At 34.6% G+C, this 23,671-nt stretch overlaps 1 protein-coding gene across 1 annotated transcript; it reads right to left on the minus strand.

The window, feature by feature from the left end:
• Positions 1-5,571: 5,571 nt before the first annotated feature.
• Positions 5,572-23,671, minus strand: LOC115445467 (transient receptor potential protein; the record flags this gene model as incomplete). Its single annotated transcript, XM_037436294.1, is given in 19 exon segments — positions 5,572-6,706; positions 6,810-6,908; positions 7,130-7,318; positions 7,455-7,615; positions 7,704-7,866; positions 7,940-8,162; positions 8,403-8,567; positions 8,899-9,094; positions 9,171-9,294; positions 9,486-9,726; positions 9,924-10,069; positions 10,316-10,468; positions 10,916-11,051; positions 11,642-11,740; positions 13,620-13,793; positions 14,137-14,338; positions 15,415-15,557; positions 16,964-17,059; positions 23,527-23,671. Coding segments are annotated over 19 exon segments (3,493 nt in total), but the record flags the coding sequence as incomplete, so codon positions are not given.

Consider the following 23,671-nt stretch of genomic DNA (forward strand, 5'->3'; position numbering starts at 1 on the left):
TAATACTTGTTATTGTCTAAGTATTTTCAAGTTCATCCAATAAGAAGGAATTATGTTGAGCTGTTCAAAGGATTCTTCGCATAACTAAAAAAGTTATTGTGCGTGGGTGGGTTGGACTTTAAATGCTTTAATTTATGCTTGCTAGCTTTTTTAGGATTAATACGATGTAATATGATATTAGACAATTTATTTTGGATGAAGTTGTATACCCTTAATGATATAAATAATACTCTTTTATTTGTACCACAAGGTCTTAAAGCGAAACTGGCGCCAATTTTAAAACCATTGTTTATCTCAATTCCTGTGCTAAAATGATATATTTTGTATTAATTTGAAATAAAAAATAAAGTATTTATCATTACCCGTATTTTATTTTTATATTTTTTATAGAAGTTAGTGATTGTTGAATTAATGGAAATAATTAATTTTCGAAATAGGATAAGTGTTAAAATTTAAATTGTATTTGCCAATTTAAAGAGACTGTGTCCGCCAAGCGTGACAACGCGTAGTTCTCGTAGCGAGAAAAATATTTGTGTGTTCCACTAGTCTAAAACTATCAGTTTAGGTTATAAATCAAAACACTATAAAAATATCTTCACAAATAAAATGGAATAGACATTTAATTCAGCAACGAAAACAAAAACGATGTTTACCGAATCCACACTATTATAAATGCGAAACTAAACTGTCTGTTTGTTACGCTTTCACGGCTGAACCACTGAACCGTTTTTGATTAAATTTGATATAACTTTTTCTGAAAAAATACATCATTAGATATATATCCCGGAGTTTCTTTTTCACCTATGCACACATAGTAAGTATTTTATTTAGTGCTTGGTAAGCATGTGGTTATTGAAATAATCTACAGTGGCAGGGCTGTCTGAATCTTATTGGCCGTCAAGCCGTGAAAATTAGCAGTCGCAGTGGGCCGACTATTAGTGAAACTTTTCTGGCAACCTTTTTTTGACGGGCGCCCGGCTTGCCCTCCTTGGGTCCTGTGGCCGGGTATGAAGCACTCCTTTCACCCTCAGATAGAGACGGCCCTGAAAGAGGCAATCGTTTGTATCAGCCTTGTCGGTTGGATTTCCGATTTGGGTACTTTCTTTTGCAATTTCAGTAATTGATTGAGCCTTGCATTTTATAATAGTACACGTCGTTGTGGACAATGAATTCCACTGTCTACCCTTTCATGCCAAGGTTATGTTTTTTATGCGTCGGGACACTTTTTACTTTAATTGCGACATTTATTGAGCGAGTAAAGTTCGCCTTACGAAACGAAAAGTGTTGTCCACTGGTCTTTGTTTTACTACCGCGGTAATTTATGACGCCCGTGACCTTTTACCTCTCTTGTATTGTGATGTAGATAGTGAATACGGTATTAAATGTATGTACTGTGTTAGTTTATAATATGAAGGTGTTTAGTATGCTATTAGATGTTTAGTTATAAAATTAATTTAATACCTATGATGCGTTGATATTAATCTTATCTTACTTATATAAAGGCGAAGTGAAAATGTTTTGATGTTTGTAGGAAGTAAACGTAGAAACAGCTGAACGGATTTGGATGAAATTTGGCATACGGATAGACCATGTCCTGGATTAACACATAGGCTACTTTTATTCCGATAATATGCTTCCATAGGGAAAAAGGTTTTTTTTCAATCTGAATTTTTAAATAGATGTCGCTAGTGTCGTTTTGGTAGCGTTATAAATTAATAGTTTTTGGAACTTTTGTGTGGGAAAAGGTTGATAACGCGGGCGAAGCTGCGAGCCACACCTAATCTAATATAGTTCTAGTGCCTATATACTCAAATAATGAACTACTATAATGCCAAATCATGGCTTTTCATGTACGAAGAATAAGCAACACTATAGGTACAAACTTTAGAAGAAGAAAGAAACATTTATTGCCCTAGAGAAGGGAACATATATAACAAATAGGTAAGAAGAACAAGAGAAAAACAATAAATACTAATTAAGTATACTCATTTCTACACTCGCACCCACACCGTGGCAACTGTTTGTAATGAAGGAGTTCGATTAAAACTACTACCTATAACTTTGCGAATACATTTTTCAAATACATTACAAAAATAATTGTCTTTATTTTTACAATCTCTCTTCTTTTTTTATTTAGCGAAAAAAGCGCAATTACTAAACCTCTAGACGGGCTGGGTGGTATTCTTGAGTCAACTACATTACAACCCATCGACGTTAAAAAACCTTTTTTTTATTGCTTTGAATGACGAGACGAGCTTGCCGTTCGCATGATGGTTAGCGATACGAACGCCCATAAACAGTAGAAACACCATTCAACACATTAAGTTACAGAGTATTGTTTGGTATTCAACTGCGCTCGCCATCCTGAGACATGAGATGTTACACTAGCTATAATGTCCTTCAAACTGGAACACAACAGTGACTATACACTGGTGTTTGGCGTCTGAAATAGACATTGCGTTGGTACCTACCCAGGCGGACTCATATATGAAAGACCTACCACCAATAAAGAAAGAGTTGCTGTACTTGGGACCAAACCAGGACCTCTGGGGCACAGCTCATATACCTCGCCACTTGTTTAAGGAAGCGACATACTTTTGTATAAAATATGATAATTAAAAACGAAAATAATAATCTGTTCCTTTCTACTAATGATTCCCCGTTCATTTATATTAGGAGACTAATCGGTCAGTCTATTTTTGTTAGAATTTCTTTTGGTTATGTTACCGTGTAAGGGATAATTCTTGTGATATTATGTCCAAACATTTTCCTACAAGGTATTAGGGGCTTAAGGTTTTCTTCTTACAACGTTATTAATGTTCCTATAGATTGCTTTTTGTGATTAGTGATTTGCGAAGCTGACATATTAGTATAAAGTATTTAACTAGTGAAGGCGTCAATAGATTTGTTTTAATTCTAAGGGCCTGTTTTAAAATCAAGTAAATTTTATTCGATAGTTATAATCAAAGTCACCCTTGATTAGGATCTAACATATAATGTGAGATGTTGATATCTGTTTGCCTCGGTGGCGCAGTTTGTACTGCATGCGCGACTCTGAGGTACTGGGTTCGAATCTCGAGTCAGGCAGTGATATTTAGGATTTCTGCTCAGTATCAGCCCGGAGTCTGGAATTTGTGTCCGATATGTCAATAGGCTCGCTCTTTATCACATCATGGGACGGAACACACAACACAACACACAACGGAACACTTTATGATTGGGGGAAATTTCAAAGTTCAGTTGTGTTTTCAATATAATAATGCTTTATTCCTGATGCAAAAGAGGTGTGGTATACTAAAATATAAGATCACGATGCAATATATAATATTTTCCCATACGCAAATGACGTTATACAAAGGAAAAAGTATTCTTCGCATAAAACATTAAGGATGCCCTGAGGAGTGAGTACAGGCAAATGTTATTATTAAGTGAATTTAATATATTTCAACATGGATTTTTATTATTAGCGGTATGTTTTAATAGGACGAACAAAACACCTAAGGCAATGGAATTTACTTGTGATTCTTTAATAGAATTGAGTTGGTTTATAAATTATTAAAACAGAATCATATCTGTATTTAGGGGTGAAAATCGTGTCTTACTTCTTAATAATATAATAATAATATCAGCCCTGTATTATATACTTGCCCACTGCTGAGCACGGGCCTCCGCTACTACTGAGAGGGATTAGGCCTTAGTCCACCACGCTGGCCTAGTGCGGATTGGTAGACTTCACACACCCTCAAAATTTCTATAGAGAACTTCTCAGATGTGCAGGTTTCCTCACGGTGTTTTCCTTCACCGTTAAAGCGAACGATAAATTTATAAAGACACACATGATTTTTTAGAAAAGTCGGAGGTGTGTGCCCTTGGGATTTGAACCAGCGGACATTCGTCTTGGCAGTCCGTTCCACACCCAACTAGGCTATCGTCTTACTTCTTACTATTATTATAAAATAGCTGTGCCCGCGGCTTCGCTCGCGTGGAAATCAGTGTATCACAAAGGTTTTTCTGCGTAAATCCCGACCCACGAGATTGTTGACAACCACGCGACCCCTTCAACAGTAATCGTTATATTTCAATCTATTTACGTATAACCGAAATGTACTATTAACCAAAACCTTCCTCAAGAATTGCACTATCTTTTAGTAAAAACCGTACAAAAATCCGTTCACATACACACAGACATCTTTTGGGGACTTTGCTTTAAAATATCTATAGATACGAAAGTTTGTGAAAATGTTAGAATGTTTATTGCTATTTAGAAGTAAACTCAAAAACAACTGAATGGTTTTGGTGCACGGGTACAGCATGTATTGGATTCATACATAAACTACATTTTCCCGTAATTTGCTCCCGCGGGAAATAATGTTTTTTTAATAAATTGCGCTGGGGTCGTACTGCGTTTTAGAGACTTTTGTAGGAAGAAAGGCTTTCCGTGCAGCCGAAGACGCGAGCAATATCTAGATTACTATAAATTATAGTAATTAAATCGGTTGCTTCGATGACATATATCTTCATTTCTTTTACATTTGTTCATAACTCTGTTAAGTAGAGAATACATAGGGAAAGATTACATTTACCTCCTTCGTTAGTGCCAGCATAATTGAGGCTGTTGGGTGGTGTCAAGGGTACGATTCTCATGTGTTCCCAAGTGCGACGAAAAATTGAGCGGACTATAGCGGCCTTGACTAATGCTAGTCTTTAGGCGATAGATCTATACGAAGCCTTTCTATCCTATTGCTGAAGGTGGGTATTGTTTTCCTTTATGCTCTTTGCAAGCGCGAGGGCCCTTGAAGCGGACGTCCGGACGGGAACCCTTTTCGCCTCCCCCTATAGCAGCTTGCTAGTAACTAAATTTCTTAGACATGATTATGACGTTAGTAGGTCATATTATAATCTAACCAAATTACATTCTGCATCTTGCGTTAAACTTTAACGGTTAAAAAATGCTTGCGTTATTTCTTATTGTATTTTAATACATTATAATTTTCAAATTTATTAATACCAACTTCGGTAGTTCAATAAATTACAAGAAATGGTGATATAGAAAAAAAAATGTGAGTTTTATTGCATAATATTCTTAAAAAAAAGGTTAATAAAACACATTGAAACGTAAAATTAACGTTTTATTATTTATATCTTAAATATTATGTAAACAATAATAAAATTGTTGTTCGTTGTTCGGTTACCATAAGAATACATTTTGGTTAATTAACTAAAGCCAGAAGCTATTTCTCGATTATTCAGAAGATATTATTATTTTATGTTCAGTAAAAATGCATTTTTATATTGAAGTAGTTTAATATTGCGTAAACATTTGTTTTGGCCATCACATTTTCAACACTTTTTGTAGTCATATAGACCTTTGTATAGTAATAAAAATAAACAAATTTAAATACATACATATATAACTCGTAATGATGTCTACTTTATGAAATTTAAATTAGGTTTGCGTTGAGTTGTATGCACTTTTACATAATACTATTATTTATAAGGTATAGGGAGAATAAAAAATGTCACAGCAGTTGACAGCTTACGTATACCTAATAATAAATGCAAAAACATCTGTAAGATTCAGTGTAATTATTTGGTTTATTGTAGGTTTTATTAAGGCTATCAAAGTAATAACATGCACTTGTGACTACCTATAAATATATAGTCAGGGGGCCTTATTCTATCTACGGAAGCGAATCAGTTTTTTTTCAATAACGGGCAATCTAAATCAGGATTGCTTTGATAGTCATTTAGGTGAAAGAGTCAAAAAATCTCTTATTTACCTGTACTGCCCCCGAGGATGGAATAGTGTCCCTTCTACATCAAAATCTGAAAACACTTGGTACACTAGATTCCTGACTAGATTATTTCTATATTCCTAATAAAAATATATTTGAACCTTCTACGTCGTTTTCTTTTTAATAATGTATAGACTAGTTTAAAAATGCAATCTCATCTTTATTTTTAATTATTGCTATTAAACGTAATTACTATGATATCACTAGTATTCGGAATAAGGCATGTCGTAATTCGATTCGTAAGGCAACTATTAATATATGGACTATAGATCCTCAAAGCCACCCAGAAACAAATTTTCCAGTTACTTTGGATTTTCCTCTATCCACAGCACCCATTGAAGGTGTTGGTGAAGAAGGACTTACTCGAGATGACCTAGAACTAGTAGATTTAGGACTAGAGGAAGTGGACAATCTCTTATCCGGAGATCTCGATTCAGATGCAACTGATAGTCTAGACGGAGCCATTTGAGTTTCCAAAGAGGCTGAGACAAATTTGGAATCTGTTTTCGTACTTTTTATGGATGAACTAGGCGATTTCGATGAATCAAAAGGTTCTAAATAAGATGATTTTACAGGACTAGATTTTTCGGATTCTAAAAATACACTGGCAGATTGTTTCATATCGAAATCTGGAGATGGACTAATCATTTGTTTGTATTGACTGTCTAGTGCGGTAGCGGAAAGGATTTGTTCTTTGTGTGATTTTAAGCTTCCAGTTGGTGTTATTAGGTCTTGTACTGAGGATTCCTCAGCCGAAGAGTGGGTAGGTGTGTCTGGTTCTATTTGAACATGGAATTCAGCTGGTGGTGGTAACTTTCTGTCGTTCACAGGGTCGAAGTCGGGAGTACGTGGTTCTGAAGTTTCAGATGATGATTTTAACGGTCTTGTTTGTTCTGAGCTGACTTCTGATCCTAAAAATTTCAAAGATTATAATATTTTCTTTTGAAATAAATTTAAATATTTTCTTTTTTCTTTTAAACATTCAGAATATGGCGAATTATTATCGGCAGTTACCTTTATCTTCGATATAGGCCAATACTTTTATTTCATTGTCTTTTAATCCTTCGTCGTCCGACGTTTCCGGTATTGGTGTTCTGCTGCGGAATGTGCGACCTGTGATATGATGTATACAAATTATAAATCAAACCATCACCTGCAAACTATCCATCAAAGTACTTATTCATTTGATTACAAGAAAATATAATTAACAAACCACGTGCTATTGCCTTTTCCTTCTTAAAATCCTAATCTGTATTATTGTCTTTTTTATGCAAATGTAAGGACTAAATCATTCACAAAAATAAATACAGTGCTTGACTTGATATGTTACTAACCGGTCATTTTCCTATGCGTGCATTCTCGTTTTTTAGGCGATTCAAATACTTCATCCTCCAAGCTTATTTCGTCAGATATTTTTCTGTTTCGTTCTCTCTCAGCAAAGTCCGATTTAATTTTGCTTCGCATGAACTTCGCGTAGGCCACTCTCGTTGTCGGAGTTACTTCTGATAGTTTAGGATTATATTCTGCAACACAAAGAAATATTTTTAGTTATCCGAACCGCCAAGAAGAACTATTAATTACAAGTACAATGATTACTTATTGGTTGTAAAAATACGAATGTAAACATATTAAAAAAAATAGTCTGATATGAATTCTTACCTAATAACTTTTGCGGATCGATTGTACGTGCTTCTACGTTCTCCAATATGTGAGCTCTTAGTGACTGTCGACTCCTACGTATTTCTGCTTCAGCAGCTGTACCTATTGGATCTCTACGTACTGTGTTTGTCCGCACTAGGGCGTTCCAATCGCGTTTCTTGCTGTAAACATAAAAGTATTTATAATGTCATCAAATCTTAGTTGAACACATATAGTGTAAAGATATTTAACATGATTTGTTGTGATTACCTATCAGTACTGCCTCTTCTAACAATGGCTTTAGCGATTTGACTGAATACGTCTTTCGGCTTATTTTCCCTTGAAATCACATCTTTTATGATCCCTTCAACTATACCGATTTGGAAGTCTTTCAGTATTCTTCTCTCCATTACTTTTCCTTTTTTACCCGACACTGTAAAATATTTGTATGTCTTTATTATAAGTCTTATCCTTAATGATTATCAATTAGGTATTAAGTTCCGTACCAGTCGCATCTTGTAGACTAACTCTTGGAGTTTTCATTCCATTATTATGGAGTATATCGATAAGTTCGTATCGCAACGTGGATATATCTTGTCGGATCTCCATAACGTCGTCTTCGGTTACGCCTACTTCATCTCTAGCCCTTTGTTCGGCTGTGACGTACCGCCTTACTAACACTCTCATTACTGCTTCGTGCTCGATTCTTGCTTTTTCACGGGACTTATTCTATGAAAGTTGTAGACATGTTTTATCAAATACGTAAGGGTAATGTAAAATGTACTTTATTCATAAATATTAAAATATGGTTTTGCTTACTATTACAAAAAAAAATCTAATTATTACTACAAAAAAAGTTTTAGATATTTATTACTAACAGTTATATAAATTATACTTAGCAATACTACGATTACTTTGAAAATAAATATTCCTTATCAGAAAGTGGCATAACACTAAAACAAATCTTACAATAATAGAACCCCGATCACGTTTAGTGAAGCAGTGTTTGATCCAGCAGCTCAAGTGCTTTGGCGTCGGAATAATGTTGAATGGAGGTGGGACGGTATCTCCGTCTTCGAAGTACGACATCCAGAGATTGCTTCGAGCAAATTTCCATTCAGTATCGGAACGTTCCTTGTAAAAAAATACTTAGTATAAATAGGGGTGTTTGTAAGAGTACCACCTAAAGTAATTCAATTGATGATTCCATAGGTTATGGTTGTAAATGTATTTACAGAGTAGTGCAAATGTTCCATCAATGTGAAATAAGTCTAGTTAATAAAGAGATATTCATCGTACTTAAACAGGTGTTATTTTTTATTTTTTTGCCAAAATATTTTTTTTACAAAATATAACAACTACTATAATGAATAAATTATATTTTAGGACTAACTACGAAACTACGAGATGAGACGTGTTTTTATAAAATGTAATAGTTACCATTAATATTATATATACAACTTACAGAAATGATCTGATAGGAGTTAGACATCATAGCAATGAGCATATTCAGGAGGACGATAATGTTGATCACCGAGTACGACCCAAAGGTGAGCAGGGCCCAGAATCTGGTGAAACTCTTGATTCCAGTCAGCTCAAAGGTCGTCAGATCAACGAGGCCGAATGATGCCCAGAATAACGATTGCGATGTTTCGAAAAGACTGTAAGACACATTTGAAATAATTACGTTCTAGATCATTTTTTCTTTAGTCATGATGAATTCAGAGGATTGCTTACTTAGCATATCGCCTCCATATTGTGCAAGCCCGCTCTTGTCCGTCAAAGTCAGGCATACCATTAGGAAGGTGGTAGCATTTGTCTTTCTCCAATTCAGCATAGTACCACATCAGTTGGTTTAAACCTGGGAATATTGGAGCATATTGTAATTAAAATGTTTTCTTTTCTAACGGCTGGCAAGACTAAACTAAAGTAATATACTTACATATATATTAACATAATAAGTAAATATACTCTCAGCAAAAATATTAAAGTAATTGTTAACGTAAGTGTGTCCTATGCAAGAATAAACAAACTATTTGGATCTAAACTTACCACAGCCAAAAGCAAATAAAACCAACATGTAAACGAAGAAGAACTTCAGGATATCCAAGATCATTCTTCCAAGAGACACCTGGAGTGGTCCAAGATAAGGGTTGATGGAGAAGATGTGAACCAGCTTGAGGAAAGAGAAGATCATGCCCGCTGCGAAGGCACCTTCTGACAGCAGCATGGGGTCGTAGGAGTCCCAACGCTCGCGTGGGTACCAGGGATCTAGGCCGTTTTTGTGGTCACGCTGAAAGATGGCTATGTATTAAAAGGCACATACAGAATATCTATGAATATTATTTAACTATATAAAAAAATATTCGACTGAATTTTATAGAAGAATAAGAAAATATTACGTCGACAAATTTCGAAATATAGTTTTTACTATGAATTTTCTTAAGGTTGTAATTCCGAGTGTTAGGTAAATCTGTTTTTCTCATTTACCTGGACAATATACCATGATGATATCCGCAAACTGATCCAAGCTATGTAAAACATGTTGGTTATGAAATCGACTATGTTCCACAGGTCACTGATATATTCCGTGATGCCTCCTGTCCATAGCGCCCTTATTTCAGCCCAAATCAGACCTGATAATAACATATACCATTAAGATTGTTAGGTTTACATTTAACACCCAATTTGTTAATTTTATGATAAAGGCAAAAAATTAATATTAAATGCATAGAATAAGAATCTTAAGTACTCGTTTATAAGTTATAAATACGAATATTGTTTACATGAAATAGATCGTGACGGGTCAAGACAATAAATAATGAAAAATTAAGTGCTAAATAGACAATATAAAAAATGCATGCCAACAAATTCAAATTTACTTGCTATGTAGATGATGACGCTGAACTCAATGGGGCCTGGTAGAGATCCACGCTCGTGCTCCTTCCAATAGTCTACCAGATCTTGAAGCCAACGTATTCCTAACCATTCTAGAACTACGTACTCAGCTCTTTGTGAGGCCAATGACAGAAGACCTAAATGTAAGATTGTTTATTTGAATAAAAAGAAATATAATAAGTCCCTTTGTTGAGCCAAACTCTCTATTACTGAGAGGGTTTAGGCCCTAGTATATCACACTGCCCTAGTGAGAATTGTCAGATCTTACATACCATTGACATTATTTTTAAGAATTCTCAGGTACTAGGTTACCTCATGATAGAGTTAGCAGTTGATAACCAATATGATATATAATACAGCTTGACTAGAACAATGAAAGCCCTCGCCATGTTCTCATTCTCGCCATGCAATATGACGAGAATGAGAGAAATGAGTACTCATTTCTTGTCTCGTCTATTGTTAACAACGGCAACATTAAAAAGAAAATGAAGGAATGACTGCTCCCCAAGCATTCTTTTATTATCCTGGTCACACTATAAATGATATACACAGTTCTTTAATGACACAAATTGTCAAATACTTACTTAAAAACAGCATGTATGAAGAACTGTGGCATATGAATTTGACGAATGGTTTCTTCATAAATCGTCCATATTCTGAATTCGGAGCGAGCATGTAAATAGTGCAGTATACGGGAAACATCACACCTAACTTTGCCACCTAGAAAAAAATCATAATTTGAACCGATTTTTGATAATGTTCAGAGGGAACTAGAAGTCGGAAGTATTTAAAGCATTTAAAGAAAATTATTTAGTTTGAAACTACACCAACGTTTGTGTCTCTTCCCTGGATAATACTCGTGAAAGAATTTTTAAAATTAATTATTTTTTTGATTTTATCGATTACGAACAAACATACAAAAAATAAAGTTACAATATTAGTTTAGATTAAAATGATCGCTGTTATTCTGATCCGAGTTCACTGTATTTATCACACATACACACATTCACGCTTTATACGCCCGAAGGGGTAGGCAGAGACGTAATTGGTGCCCCCGTGTACTCCGGCATGTGTAATCCGTTCTATAATGCGATAGGGAACGAGCATATCGCTATATCGGGCACAAATTCCAGACTCCGTGCTGATACCGAGTAGAAAATATCACTTTGACCGACCCGGAAATCGAACCCGAGACTTCAGCACTGCATACGTACCGTAGTACAACTACGCCACCGAGGCAGTTTAACATTTAGTACATTATAATTTTATGTAGTACTTTTAATACTATATTTTCGACTTAGTGAACTTACCTGTATACATTGCCCAATAATGTTTTTTCTTTTAAACCCCGGCAGTCCCTCGTACCAGATAGCGCCCAGTAACTGTTGAACGTTCGGGTGTGCCACAAACTGAAAATAAATTATTTACTTCAGACACAGACACGTATTTGAACAATGTGTTGTGTGGTCTCAATGACTAATATTTAAAACTGTCAATACTGTCAATACTAGTGTGTTATGTATTTTGATCTTGCCTGGGCCCTTATTCTGTATGATAGTGTAAACGCGTAACGCGGCCGTGTCATGTTATCTTCGAGAAATGTGTGTGGAATGGTATTCTGTAAGCCAAATTTCTATAGTCCTAAACATGATGCGTTGTGTTACGTGCTTGTTACGCACTGTCAAAATAACGTGCGGGATAGAGAATAAGGCCCCAGTACGAAGAGTAATTTTGTGAAATGTAATCGCAAGCTGTCAGGGTAAAACGTAAATAGCCTACGTGTAATTTGTATTTTATATAGGGTGTCCCAAACATAATCGAGGAGGAAAGCGGAGGCCCAGAGATAGACCACCTCTTGGGGTACCTCAAGATGGGCTCTGTCTCTAGACCTACCCTGACACTATTTTTTGGGACACCTGTATATTGTTATATTAAATTTACGTTTACAGTCTTTAAAGAGAACCTCTTTTTAAACTTTAATAGGCGTTTTATGCTCGTAATTTTGACAATAATTAAAAACGAAACAATGTACCCAACGACGCCATTCAAAGATGTTACTGCGTAGAAAATTAAAACCTTTAGAAATTTAGGAATATAAATTAATTCGAGGTTATCAACTTTCTTATTAAGACTAAATCTTTTCTTGGAACGCTATTTCCGCGGGCCGGTTCAGCATTCTTTGTCCTTTAGTTCAGAATACTTTATTCCCCATTCCAAGATACGTGCCTGGCATGCCTGTTTGATATATCATTGGAACTGACGTGTTTAGGCGATGAACAGACAGACAGCCCGATTAAAGGAAACTGTAAATAAACCATTAATCCTGTGTTTACATTTGATTTATATCGAAGTGCGATAAACGACCGTGGCGAAATTATGTTATTATGTAATCATACTGGTTTATTGAAAATTCAGATCGCGAAAGCAAAGTGTTACAAAAATTTAGATTTCTGTAAAATAATATACCTAGAATATCTCCTTTCCAATAACAAGAAACGGTACAAGGCACTATTAAATAAAAATATAGACCATTTTTTTTAATGTAACAAAAAAAAAAAGACAGTTTAAAAAAAAAACTTAGTTTAAATTTGATAAAACAATACTTATCGTCGCTTATAACGTGGTGTAGGTTGACACGCATTATTCTTATATTAATATATGTTAACTCTCTACGGAGTCAGAAGTCAGTAGAGCAAAGTTAAAGTCGTAAATAAACATCAAGTCTCTGTGAGGATTGTACGTTACCATTTGCAGAACAAGGAGTGATGGTCCGATGTGAAGTTATCACAGGAGCAAACCATTATCTTGAGCTTAGTATTGATGTGTTTAAATATCTTGGATGGTGAATGTTAGTGCAGTATTTGACATTTTTAAATATACCTTCGATTTTAAACAGAGTTTTTATAATATGTCCAATAATGTAAATTTAAAGTCAATTAGATAAGGTTGTACTCTGAATTAAGAAATTATTGAAATTTTTTACGAACATTTTTTCATTTTGTTAATTTTTTTAATATTCATCATAAAAACGTAGTCTTCGAATTATAAGGTGTTCAAAAGCCATATGCAGTTCTGAGTTTAGAAATTAGAAAAATTAAGTTCACAATTAGAATTGTTTCATTGACCACGTTCGTCTTTTTTACAAAAAACTACCTGCATGAAATAAATCATTATAAATTATTATTTTTGGTGTTCTGTTTCGTAAATTACCATCGCTCATTTATTTCGACATTATATTATAAATCGTTCTTGTCTACATTTTTTGAGTAATTGTCTGATACGTGTTACCATTTTTTGCTTGTACTTGATGGCTAGTTTGAGTCGGCCCAGGGTTTGCCTCTCCCCTGGCTCCCAGCAGTCCACGTCCCAAGGGTTATAGTTGAGCATTATTTCTAGTTCTTTCGATGTTCTTGTGTGGTCTAGTAGTGATGTCGCGAACTCCTGACATTGCTGTCTTAATGCCTGGAGACAAGAGGATTTATGTTTTGTATTGTTACAAGAATATTAGCTTTATATTTATTTATGTGGTTAAAAAGAATTTAGTCATTTATCTTTGTAATAGTGTTCGTTGTTAAGGTTTCTTAGTGTAGTTCGTGAAGATATTAGTCACAATATAAATTTACTCGATCAGCTGTTAGTCAAAACCCGCCATCTTGCCTCTTAATAAGGTTTAAACTAGGAAACCGATAATGTTTTTGACATCTATTTAAGCAATTCTTAATTACCTCTTAACGCTAAAACAAGTCTAAGATTATTTGTCGCTAATTGTTTCTATCAAATCTTATGAATTCTTTTAATTTCTTACCTTATACTCGACTCTAAACTCAGTTTCCATCCGGCTTAGACGGCCCAGTTCCCAAGACAGCTGGAAGGCAGTCAGGAGGGGGTCGGCAGAGGAAAGAGCGATAAGGGAGGGAGATGAGAGAGCTCGGTACGCATTGATGCGGGCTTGTGAGTGACGGAGAGAGTCCTCTTGGGAGGACTTAACGCACTCGTCGCATCCGCATCTGGAGTGACAAAAAGAGGTATCTAAAGAAATGTAAAAATAATTAAAGCGTCACTTAAACACTAAAATTGTTGCAGAAATGCTTCTCGGTACCATTATAATAGTATGCAAAAATCTCGGTACCATTATAATTTGAAAATCGATGAGTTGGTAAAGCATCTGAATTAAGTTTTAATTACATAGTAGGTTAAAATACACTTCTCGGCAACAATTGTACAGCGTCTGCGCAACGTCTTAATGTTGGAAAAGTTATTAACGATGTTATTGAAGTGTTAACTATAAATAACAATAAAAATAATGAGAACAAAGTGGACATTGTTAAAAAGAATCTTGTAGTGAAGTTTTAAGTAACGCTTGACTCGTAAGAATTAAAAGGTTGCGACAAAAGTTTTATGTAAGTGCTTTTAATAAAGAACATAAATAAAATTGAAAGAACAATGCAGTTTATACTGTGAAACTTTTTACCTCCAGTAAATTATTTAGTGAAGAGAATATATAGATTTTGCGATATACATTTTGGATTTTAGTTACATGTAATAAAAAATTGAAAGGCATTTAAGATCTGTTCGTTTTTAAAGCTTATCTGTCTTTTATAAAATTAAGAGGATTTTTCTGAGTGTATAAATTCAGGGGGAATAAAACTATTATCTATAACGTTGACGGATATTATTTTATATATCATTAGATAAAAAAAATGCCTTAACTTAGGTATGTTGAAAAATGTTTATAATATTACCAAATTTTAGGTCAATTTACGAAAATCTATTTCAATTTCAATGTCTATTACTACCGCCAAGCAGCAGTGTGAAGTCACTGTTATGTTCCGGTTTGAAGGACATTGTAGCCAGTGTAACTACAGGACATAATAAATAATACTTAACATTTCATGTCTCAGGATGGCGAGCGCAGTGGAATACGAAATAATAATTTGTAATTCAAGGTGTTGGATGGTGTTTCTACTGTTTATGGGCGGTGGTATCGCTAACCATCAGGAGAACGACAAGCTCGTCTCATTATTCAAAATAATAAAAACAAATCAATGGTCATGAAGCAGGGTATCAAAAAGTCTGTACCTACTTGACGTCGTGTGGCACCGGCAGCGTGGCTCCTCTGTCGAGGAGGATCTTCAGGATCTCGTAGTGGTTCCTGTGGGCTGCTAGGATGAGCGGAGTGATGTCTGGAGTGAAGGTAGCGCCTGCAGGATCGACCGACTCCCAACTCTTTGAAAAATTATTATGCAATTACAAATAAATCGTAGGAAAAAATTATTGAAATATAATTTTATGGTTTAAGCTAAATCCAAGGTTAATCACGAGTGTTTCAATTGAAAAATATAGTTTATTATCGATACGTTACCATTGACATTATAGTATAGATATATATATATATATATATATAACTAAGCCTGTAAAAAATTGGAAACATATGTATGTTAAGGCGGTGCCCACCGCAAAACGATTCGGTTACTGTTTTTTAAGAAGTTATATATTCGAATTTATAATATATATAAAAAAATAATTAAACATCATATTGACTATGTTGTCATTACTTTGCTTTTTTTATAATGTGGATATTGTTAAATAATTTTATAGTGAAAATGCCACTAAAATTGTTTATTTTATGCACCTCCTCCTAAAGTACATAATATCATATTAAGTTGCAACCAATACTATTAGATAGACAATTTAATAACGAACATTTCGGTAGTTTAAAATAATTAATACTATAATTGAATTTTCTCAGCAGTTACATGTAAATCTGCATATTTCTGTTCGTAATTTGTGCGCTATAAATGTATTGAATGAATACTCAAGGCCGTTTGCTCAGAGAAGGGCCTAAATACCATACACTTTTAGATAACCAGAAAACTCATGTCCAAAATATAAGTACGTAGTATTTTTCAGAACTCTGTGGTATGTGACAATAATATTAATCTCTAAATATGCCGAAATTACAAAATACGAGATACAATCATTAATTAAGTTGCCAGATAAGGCACACATAATTTTATTACTCCAAATCCATTATTCATAAAACTTATTCTTTTTGTTCTGTCTCTTGTAAGTCGTTTTACTACATAACAAATCAATGTCCGTATTAATATTGTATGTTATGTAATTAATAATGTTCCACATACCTCACCGAGAAAATTATCATTTATTATGTCTCATAGTTAAGAAACAATAGGTTATGTAATTAATATATGATGCCCTAGTGAACAGATCGTTTTGTAATGATATTATAATGCCTCATGCGCAATTAGATGTGACCATAAACCAAATGTGGAACATTTTGATTTCTTATGTTTACGCGAATGTTCTTTTTAATCGTTTAATCATTACTGAGGATCGTGACTCGTTCTGCGTTTCGAAATCTGTTTCCAGTTGCAATGTGAGACGTCGAAATAAAACTAGATATCGGATTTAATCGCGGTTTTTGTATTTTAATTTTCTTCCGACGTTTCGAAGACTTTGCAGCCTCCATGGTCACGGGGTAGACTGACGTGTCGGTCGCCTCAGAAGTCAAATGTTAGAAACATACATTTGGTAAAGAGTTGCGATTGTTAATAGATAGATCTTCAATAGTTATGGCGTATGTGGGTATTTTGCATACAATAAAGACTTACGTATGGTTCACCAGGAACATGATTATCTTCTTCCCACTGCAGAAGTAGTTCCACAGCTTCTACGTATTCTTCTTTGATTGCATGGAGAAGTGCATCCTGTTAACAAGCAATTAATTTTTTTAATAAATCAGTAAGAAATTAAGCAATTTATTTTTTTAATAAATCAGGAATTTTTTAATAAATACTAAATTTAAGATTTAGTATATTGTATGAGCATTATGCGCATTGTAAGAATCTGGCTGGTGGTAGGATATATTTTATATCCGCCCAGATAGCGACCACCATACATAAGGTGATAAAATTCACGATAGTAGTCCACGTAAATGTGTCGCGTTCTGGGATCAGCCTGTGTATCTGGTTCATACAGACCGGCATAATTGTATGGACTGCCGAAGGGTAATCATCTCTCGTCAGTCAACATTCTATTGGACTCCACTCGACTTACCATTAGGTGCAGTGAATTGACTTTGCCATGCACGTATATAAAAAATAATGTTTTTTTTTTTCTGAAATTCGAGCGAGGCATTAATACATCGCAAAAGCATGATTTCACGATTTCAATCAACCAACTGAAATCCGATAGATTTCATATATCTCAATAACTAAAACTAGTTACGTGGGTTGGCTTCCCACGCGGAGATGTTAGGTTACCCGCAAAGATAGTATAACTAGCTTACGAGCCCGAACTAGCCAAGTTAGAAGGCGGTGAGTTAAATTCTATTACTTTTCCTTTGACTGCCGTTTTGAGTTATTAGCCGGAGCATATCGATTTCTTCATAACCAAAAATATAATTACGTTTTTACTACCGTAAAGAGATTTTTGAGTAGCCAAATTAAGGTCAAGTATATTTTTATAAATTCGTACATATTATACACTCGATGTTGCTTCCAGCTTTGTCTGTGTAGCAAGTATTTTCAGGGACAAACTCTGTTTGAAACACTGTTATGTGACTGAGCACTAGCATCAAATGGTTTTGTTACAACAATAAAATTAACAACATATCTTTCACTTCCTTTGAAAGTTTCGTTAAGTCAGGATTATTCCTATTCCGTCTACGGAAGCATATCCGTCTATTTGCAATTAAGGGTGCTTTAATCGAAGAATAGCGTTTATAACCTTATGGGTAAGAGACAAAAAATCCCTATTTACCTATATGGCTAACAAAACTGTCCTTCGACTAGAACACCTGTAATGGCAAAAAAACGGATTTGCCCCCATGTCTACGGGGGAATATAATAGGGTGCCCTGACTTTATAGTCGATTAAATGATAATGACTGCCTCGGTGGCGTAGTTGTATTGCATGTCCGGTACAATAGCGCTCTGAGGTCCTGGGTTCGAATCCCGGGTCGGGCAAAGTGATATTTGGGTTTTTCTGCTCAGTATCAGCCCGGAGTCTGGAATTTGTGCCTGATATGGCGATAGGCTCGCCCCCTATCACATCATGGGACGGAACATACTTGGCGAAAAGTGGGTGCCCTAGTTGCGCCTCTGCATACCCCTTCGGGGATAAATGCGTGATGTTATGTTTATGTATGTAAATGATAATAATCTTGTAATCTAGTGCTGATAAAAATAGAATCTTTCCTATAATCTTTATATTTCCACTTCCTCTTTCGTATTATGGTCAAACAATGTTTTCGATCCAATTTTCATTTCCATTAAGACGATGCATTCAAGAATAATGTAAGACTATTTTTAGAGCTGATCTTTTCGATTAACTAAGCTTTCGAGGAAGAAAATATTTTCTTAAGCATTTAAAGTAGTTTATGTACATTATAATAATAGGTTGCTCGTAGGCGATATCAGATTAAGCAGGTACAGTTAGCCACAAAAGTAATTGATCAAATTTAAAATTTCAAATCGCCTTTAATCTTTATTGTCGTTCCAATAATCGGATTCTCTTTACTGAAAAAAGCTTTAAAGAGTTTACTTTATTTTAGATAAAGGAAAAAATATATTTCGATTGAAGTTAATGTTCAGAAACGTTTCGAATTTGTTCAGCTAGATTTGTGGCTGATTGACCTTATGTAAGATATTAAAATGCCAATTAAAGAGAAACTCTGGCTTCGATGGTCGCCAAAATTTTACCAGACTATTTTCCTTGTTGATCACCGATTAATACCCTTATGAGGTCTAATCTCATAAAGTATTATGACAGGTTTATCAACGAGTTGCCTATTTAGTTAGATACCAATATTTGGTGTCATATATCCAGTTATTTTTGCCCATTATGTAGAGAGAAATGAAAACAAACTGATATTTCCAATCTCTAATGCTGTTCATATAATGTTTAACATTTTACAAGTTCAAATAAATTATTTCATTTCATATATTCAGTTTTCGGAACCTTAATCAAATCCGACATGCCAAATGTCCTGTAGACACGAACGAACAAATAAATTCAAACGCAGACGTTCGAACTTTGTCTTTTATCGGAATAACGTATGATTAATATTTATTATGAAAATACAAGTCCGTTGAGTAATACCATTTGCCGACAGACGTTTCGAACCGGTCTAGCAAACAAGTGAAATATTATAGATCTTCGAGTTATTTGTAGGTCATTTTTAACGTAGTGTCTAGTACGGATCATCTGAATTATCATGGATATTTACTTTTCAGAATTTTATTTGATCTATACGAATTGCACGTGCCATTGAGCCTTGGGTTTTTGGAGCATAAGTTTTAACTGCGGTTTTTGACTAAGTTGAAACTTTTGAAGATTCAAAATCGTTTGTAGTTTTATCAAACCTTGATAAAGAAGTTCTTCTAGATGATTAATTGGTTCCATAAATAATTATTAAATTCATATTTCATTAACTTCATCATCAGCCGCAGGATGTCCACTGTTGAACATGGGTCTTCCCCAAATATTTTCAAATCTTATGAATAAAAATAATGTCTTATATTTCTAGAATCATTCCTCAGAAATATCAAATCTGTTAAAACTCGGCCGTAGTCATTAAGATCGTTCTGTTTACGGTAGTGGTATCTCTCGTATGACGTGCGAATGATTTAAACGTGCCAATATGCGGTTTTTGCAGTTCTGTCTGCGGATCCAATAAAACACATTGATATCTGAGTCTGTTGAAATATTGATTCGTGTACGTTACTACTCCAATTTTTAGTTTCTTATGTTGAATATTTTTGTTCGATGTATGATGTACTTTTTTATCTTTTGCGTCTCCTTTTAATATAACTTTATGTATTAGAATGTTGGATATGTCATTAATATTTTCAATTCGCCAGATATGGCGAAAGTCTCGCTCCCTACCAAATTATGCGACGGAACACACACGGCGAAAGCAGGTGCATCAGTTGAACATTCGCCTACCCCTTTGGGGGAAAAAAAACAGGGTGTGTATGTATTTAAATAGCTATATGCATGAATGCTTGTGGAATCAGGAATGTACATGTTTATTCCACAAGATTATGAATCCCCCCTGAAACTAGCCGGAATATCTTAAGCATCAACCCGGTAATGGTGGGTGTTAAACTCATAAAATAAATAACGTATGAGTTAGCGCTGCTGTTGGCAGTTACTTCTAAATATTCATATACCGTAAGTTGTTTACGTGTGAAATTTTAAAGTAAACATGATAGCGCAGAGAGCTCGTCATGTTGGTGACTGCGGGAAATGACTTTAGAATTTCGTCATGTTGGTGATTACGGGAAATGTCTTTAGAATTTGGTCATGTTGGTGATTGCGGGATATGTCTCTTGAATTTACTGGGACAGCCATAAAAGTAGGTGAACAAATTAAAAATAACAAAGCTTTTAAGCGTTTTGTTCTTATCAATAACCGTTTTTTTACTAATATAAAATTGAAAAGGTTAACTTTATTTAAGATAAAACAAAGTATTTTGCGGTTGAAGTAAAGGAGTTTTAAAGTTTTAAATTTTTAAGTTTCTTTTATGGCTGTCTGTACATATTGATAGTATTCTTTGTTATATAGAAGACTTCTAATATGGTAAGCTGAGCTAAGTCAGCAATAACGAAAGATGTGCTGAATTGAACTGTTCATGAATCCCTTTACCAGCTTTTGCGAATACGATGAATTATAAAAATGGTATTGTTAGAAAACTAATTCGATTTTAATTAAAATAAAAAGAAATATCAAATAAAAAATATTTCACTAACCAACCGTACGACTGCCAATAACTCTGCCAATAACCAACTGAATCGGTCTGTCAAAGGTTCAGTGTTTATATAGCAAAAAATGTTACAGATACCCTCACTAAAATATTTTACGCTATCAGTATATTATAGTATTTTGACAGCCTGTCTCCATTACAATTTCGTTATAGTTTTTGTTAAAATGAAAATAATTACATATTTTTGCACCCAAAAATACAGAAATATATTGTTTTATAAATAAATGTTTTATTTTATTAACTCTGAGATGAAACTTAAACAAAATATAAAGAATTAATTAGTAGTTTTACGGGTGCTACAGATTTAATACGCGATGAAGCGACTTAGCGATTAATCCTATAAAAATATATTGCACCAAATAAAGTTGCGAGCTCCTCGCTTTGTATACCTAGATGACAGAACATGCTATGTTTTAGCTGTGAAATAAAATTACATCTAGCTTCCTGAGCTAAACATAGTAACTAGATTATAGCCGCCAGTATAAAACTCTCCTCTGTGGTCAGGTATTACAGCTATGCTGGCAAATATAATCTTGTCAAAGTGATCTACGAAAATTGTTACTTAAAAATATTCTTGGTTGATAAAATTTTGAATAGTAGTTTTTTTTATTGTTTTGTATGATGACACGAGCTGGCCGTTCGCCTGATGGTAAGCGATACGACTTCCCCTAAACAGTAAAAACACCATTCAACACCTTGAATTATAAGTATTGTTTGGTATTACACTGCCGTCGCCATTATCAGACATGAGTTGTTAAGTCTTATTATGTCCATTAGTTACATTGGCTACAATGTCCTTTAACACGGACTCAACAGTGACTACACACTGCTGTTTGGCGTCAGATATAGACATTGCGGTAATACCTACCCAGGCGGACTTTCCCTACCACCTACCATTTCCTATAACCTAGACCTACCACCAGTAAAATATAAATATAGATCGGCTTCAGTCTATCGATGAGGGTCTCTCTGGGTAGGTACTATAATGTCTATTCCTGCAAATCAGGTCTTTTAACGGAGCTCAGCAAAATAGCTTCACTGCAACTGATGTACGAAGTGAAATCCAAAGAAAAAACCGATCGGCAAAAGATATAGGCATTCCTAGACGTCGGGACAGTCATGCCGGCCTGTAGACTTGTACTTTTGTGTTCTAGTTTGAAGGGCCAATCTCCTTCCAATAAATAGTGTATGTTAACCAGGCACGACAAAGTGACCAAATTGGACTTGAATGTAAGCAGAGATACGCCAGTCGACATAATTATGACGGCCTGTTTGAAACGGATACACATTAACTGATTCCGGAACGCGACACATTTATGTTTATTGAGCATTATGAGACAACATATTGGGTGACGTATATTTATTAACACGATGATGCCATCAGAGAGATGTATGCAAATCTTTTTTATTTGCAAATGAATTTGTTAATTTAACATGTACTCTCTTGTTCGTTTCAATTATTCATGGACACATTAAACAAAGCGAATTCCCAACAATTCTTAAAACAAATAAGCAAGAAATCACTTTTCAACCACGAGGTCGAGAAAAAACGGCATATTTTTGTAACAGATTCGAAAGAATAGATACTGAGACTCCCTCGGGAAATCACTGCCGTTATAGTTTGCATGATCACATCTGCCATATATTTTCATAACGGCTTACAGACGATGTCAATACAATGAAATAATGTTTCGAAGAATCTTGTTCTATGGCTGGGTGTTAGTATTATAATGCTTATTTACTATACATTATCATAATCAATACCATCAAATAATGTTTTAAAAAAAATATATGTTAAAATATTTTTGATACAAAAGACGAGATGAGCAATGACCTAGTCATTCATTTGAAAGTAAGCGTCAAAGTGGCTATAAAATTGGTAACCTTACTTCTAACTTTGAATTATAAAAGACAGCATGGCGATGTAGTTTTCCTCATGCCCAGCTCTTAAATAATATGTCTTTAAGACTGTAGCTCCATTGGTTTCAAAACCAGAATATAGCAGTTCTCGAACATTTCGGTCTGGTCTCAGAAATAGAGGTAGCAAGTCGGATTTTCACATATGAGACCTTATTACAGTGGATTAACCGCGTCAAAAGGTTATTTTATAGTTAAAAGGTCAGTTTATATGTCGTTTTAATTTTATCACGAGTCCAGTAAAAGAGTACGTTGGCTTATATGTGTCAGAATTCACGGATAATGAGTTTAACCTAGGTTTAAGTTTCCATATTAGAAAATCGTAACGATGTTTCATTTTACTCTGTTTTGTGTCTTAATTAAATAAACTAAAATATTCGTAAATCTTGGTGCGTGTGATGTAATTTTAAAGTTACGTCCATTGTTCTTTAATGATCCAATTAATGCAGCTGCACTTTCGCGGGTCTAAAATACTAAAACATCGTGGTACCTTGACTTTAATCCCAGAACCGAGGAGTAGTTTGATGAGCTCTATATTCTCGTTCTCTATAGCGGCTATGAGGGCAGATCTGTTGAGAGGGTCCACGCAGTTAATGTCCAAGACGTCGGACCTTCCAGCGAATTGTTCTATTAAC

The sequence above is a fragment of the Manduca sexta genome, chromosome 7, assembly GCF_014839805.1.
Source record: "Manduca sexta isolate Smith_Timp_Sample1 chromosome 7, JHU_Msex_v1.0, whole genome shotgun sequence".
NCBI lineage: Eukaryota > Metazoa > Arthropoda > Insecta > Lepidoptera > Sphingidae > Manduca > Manduca sexta.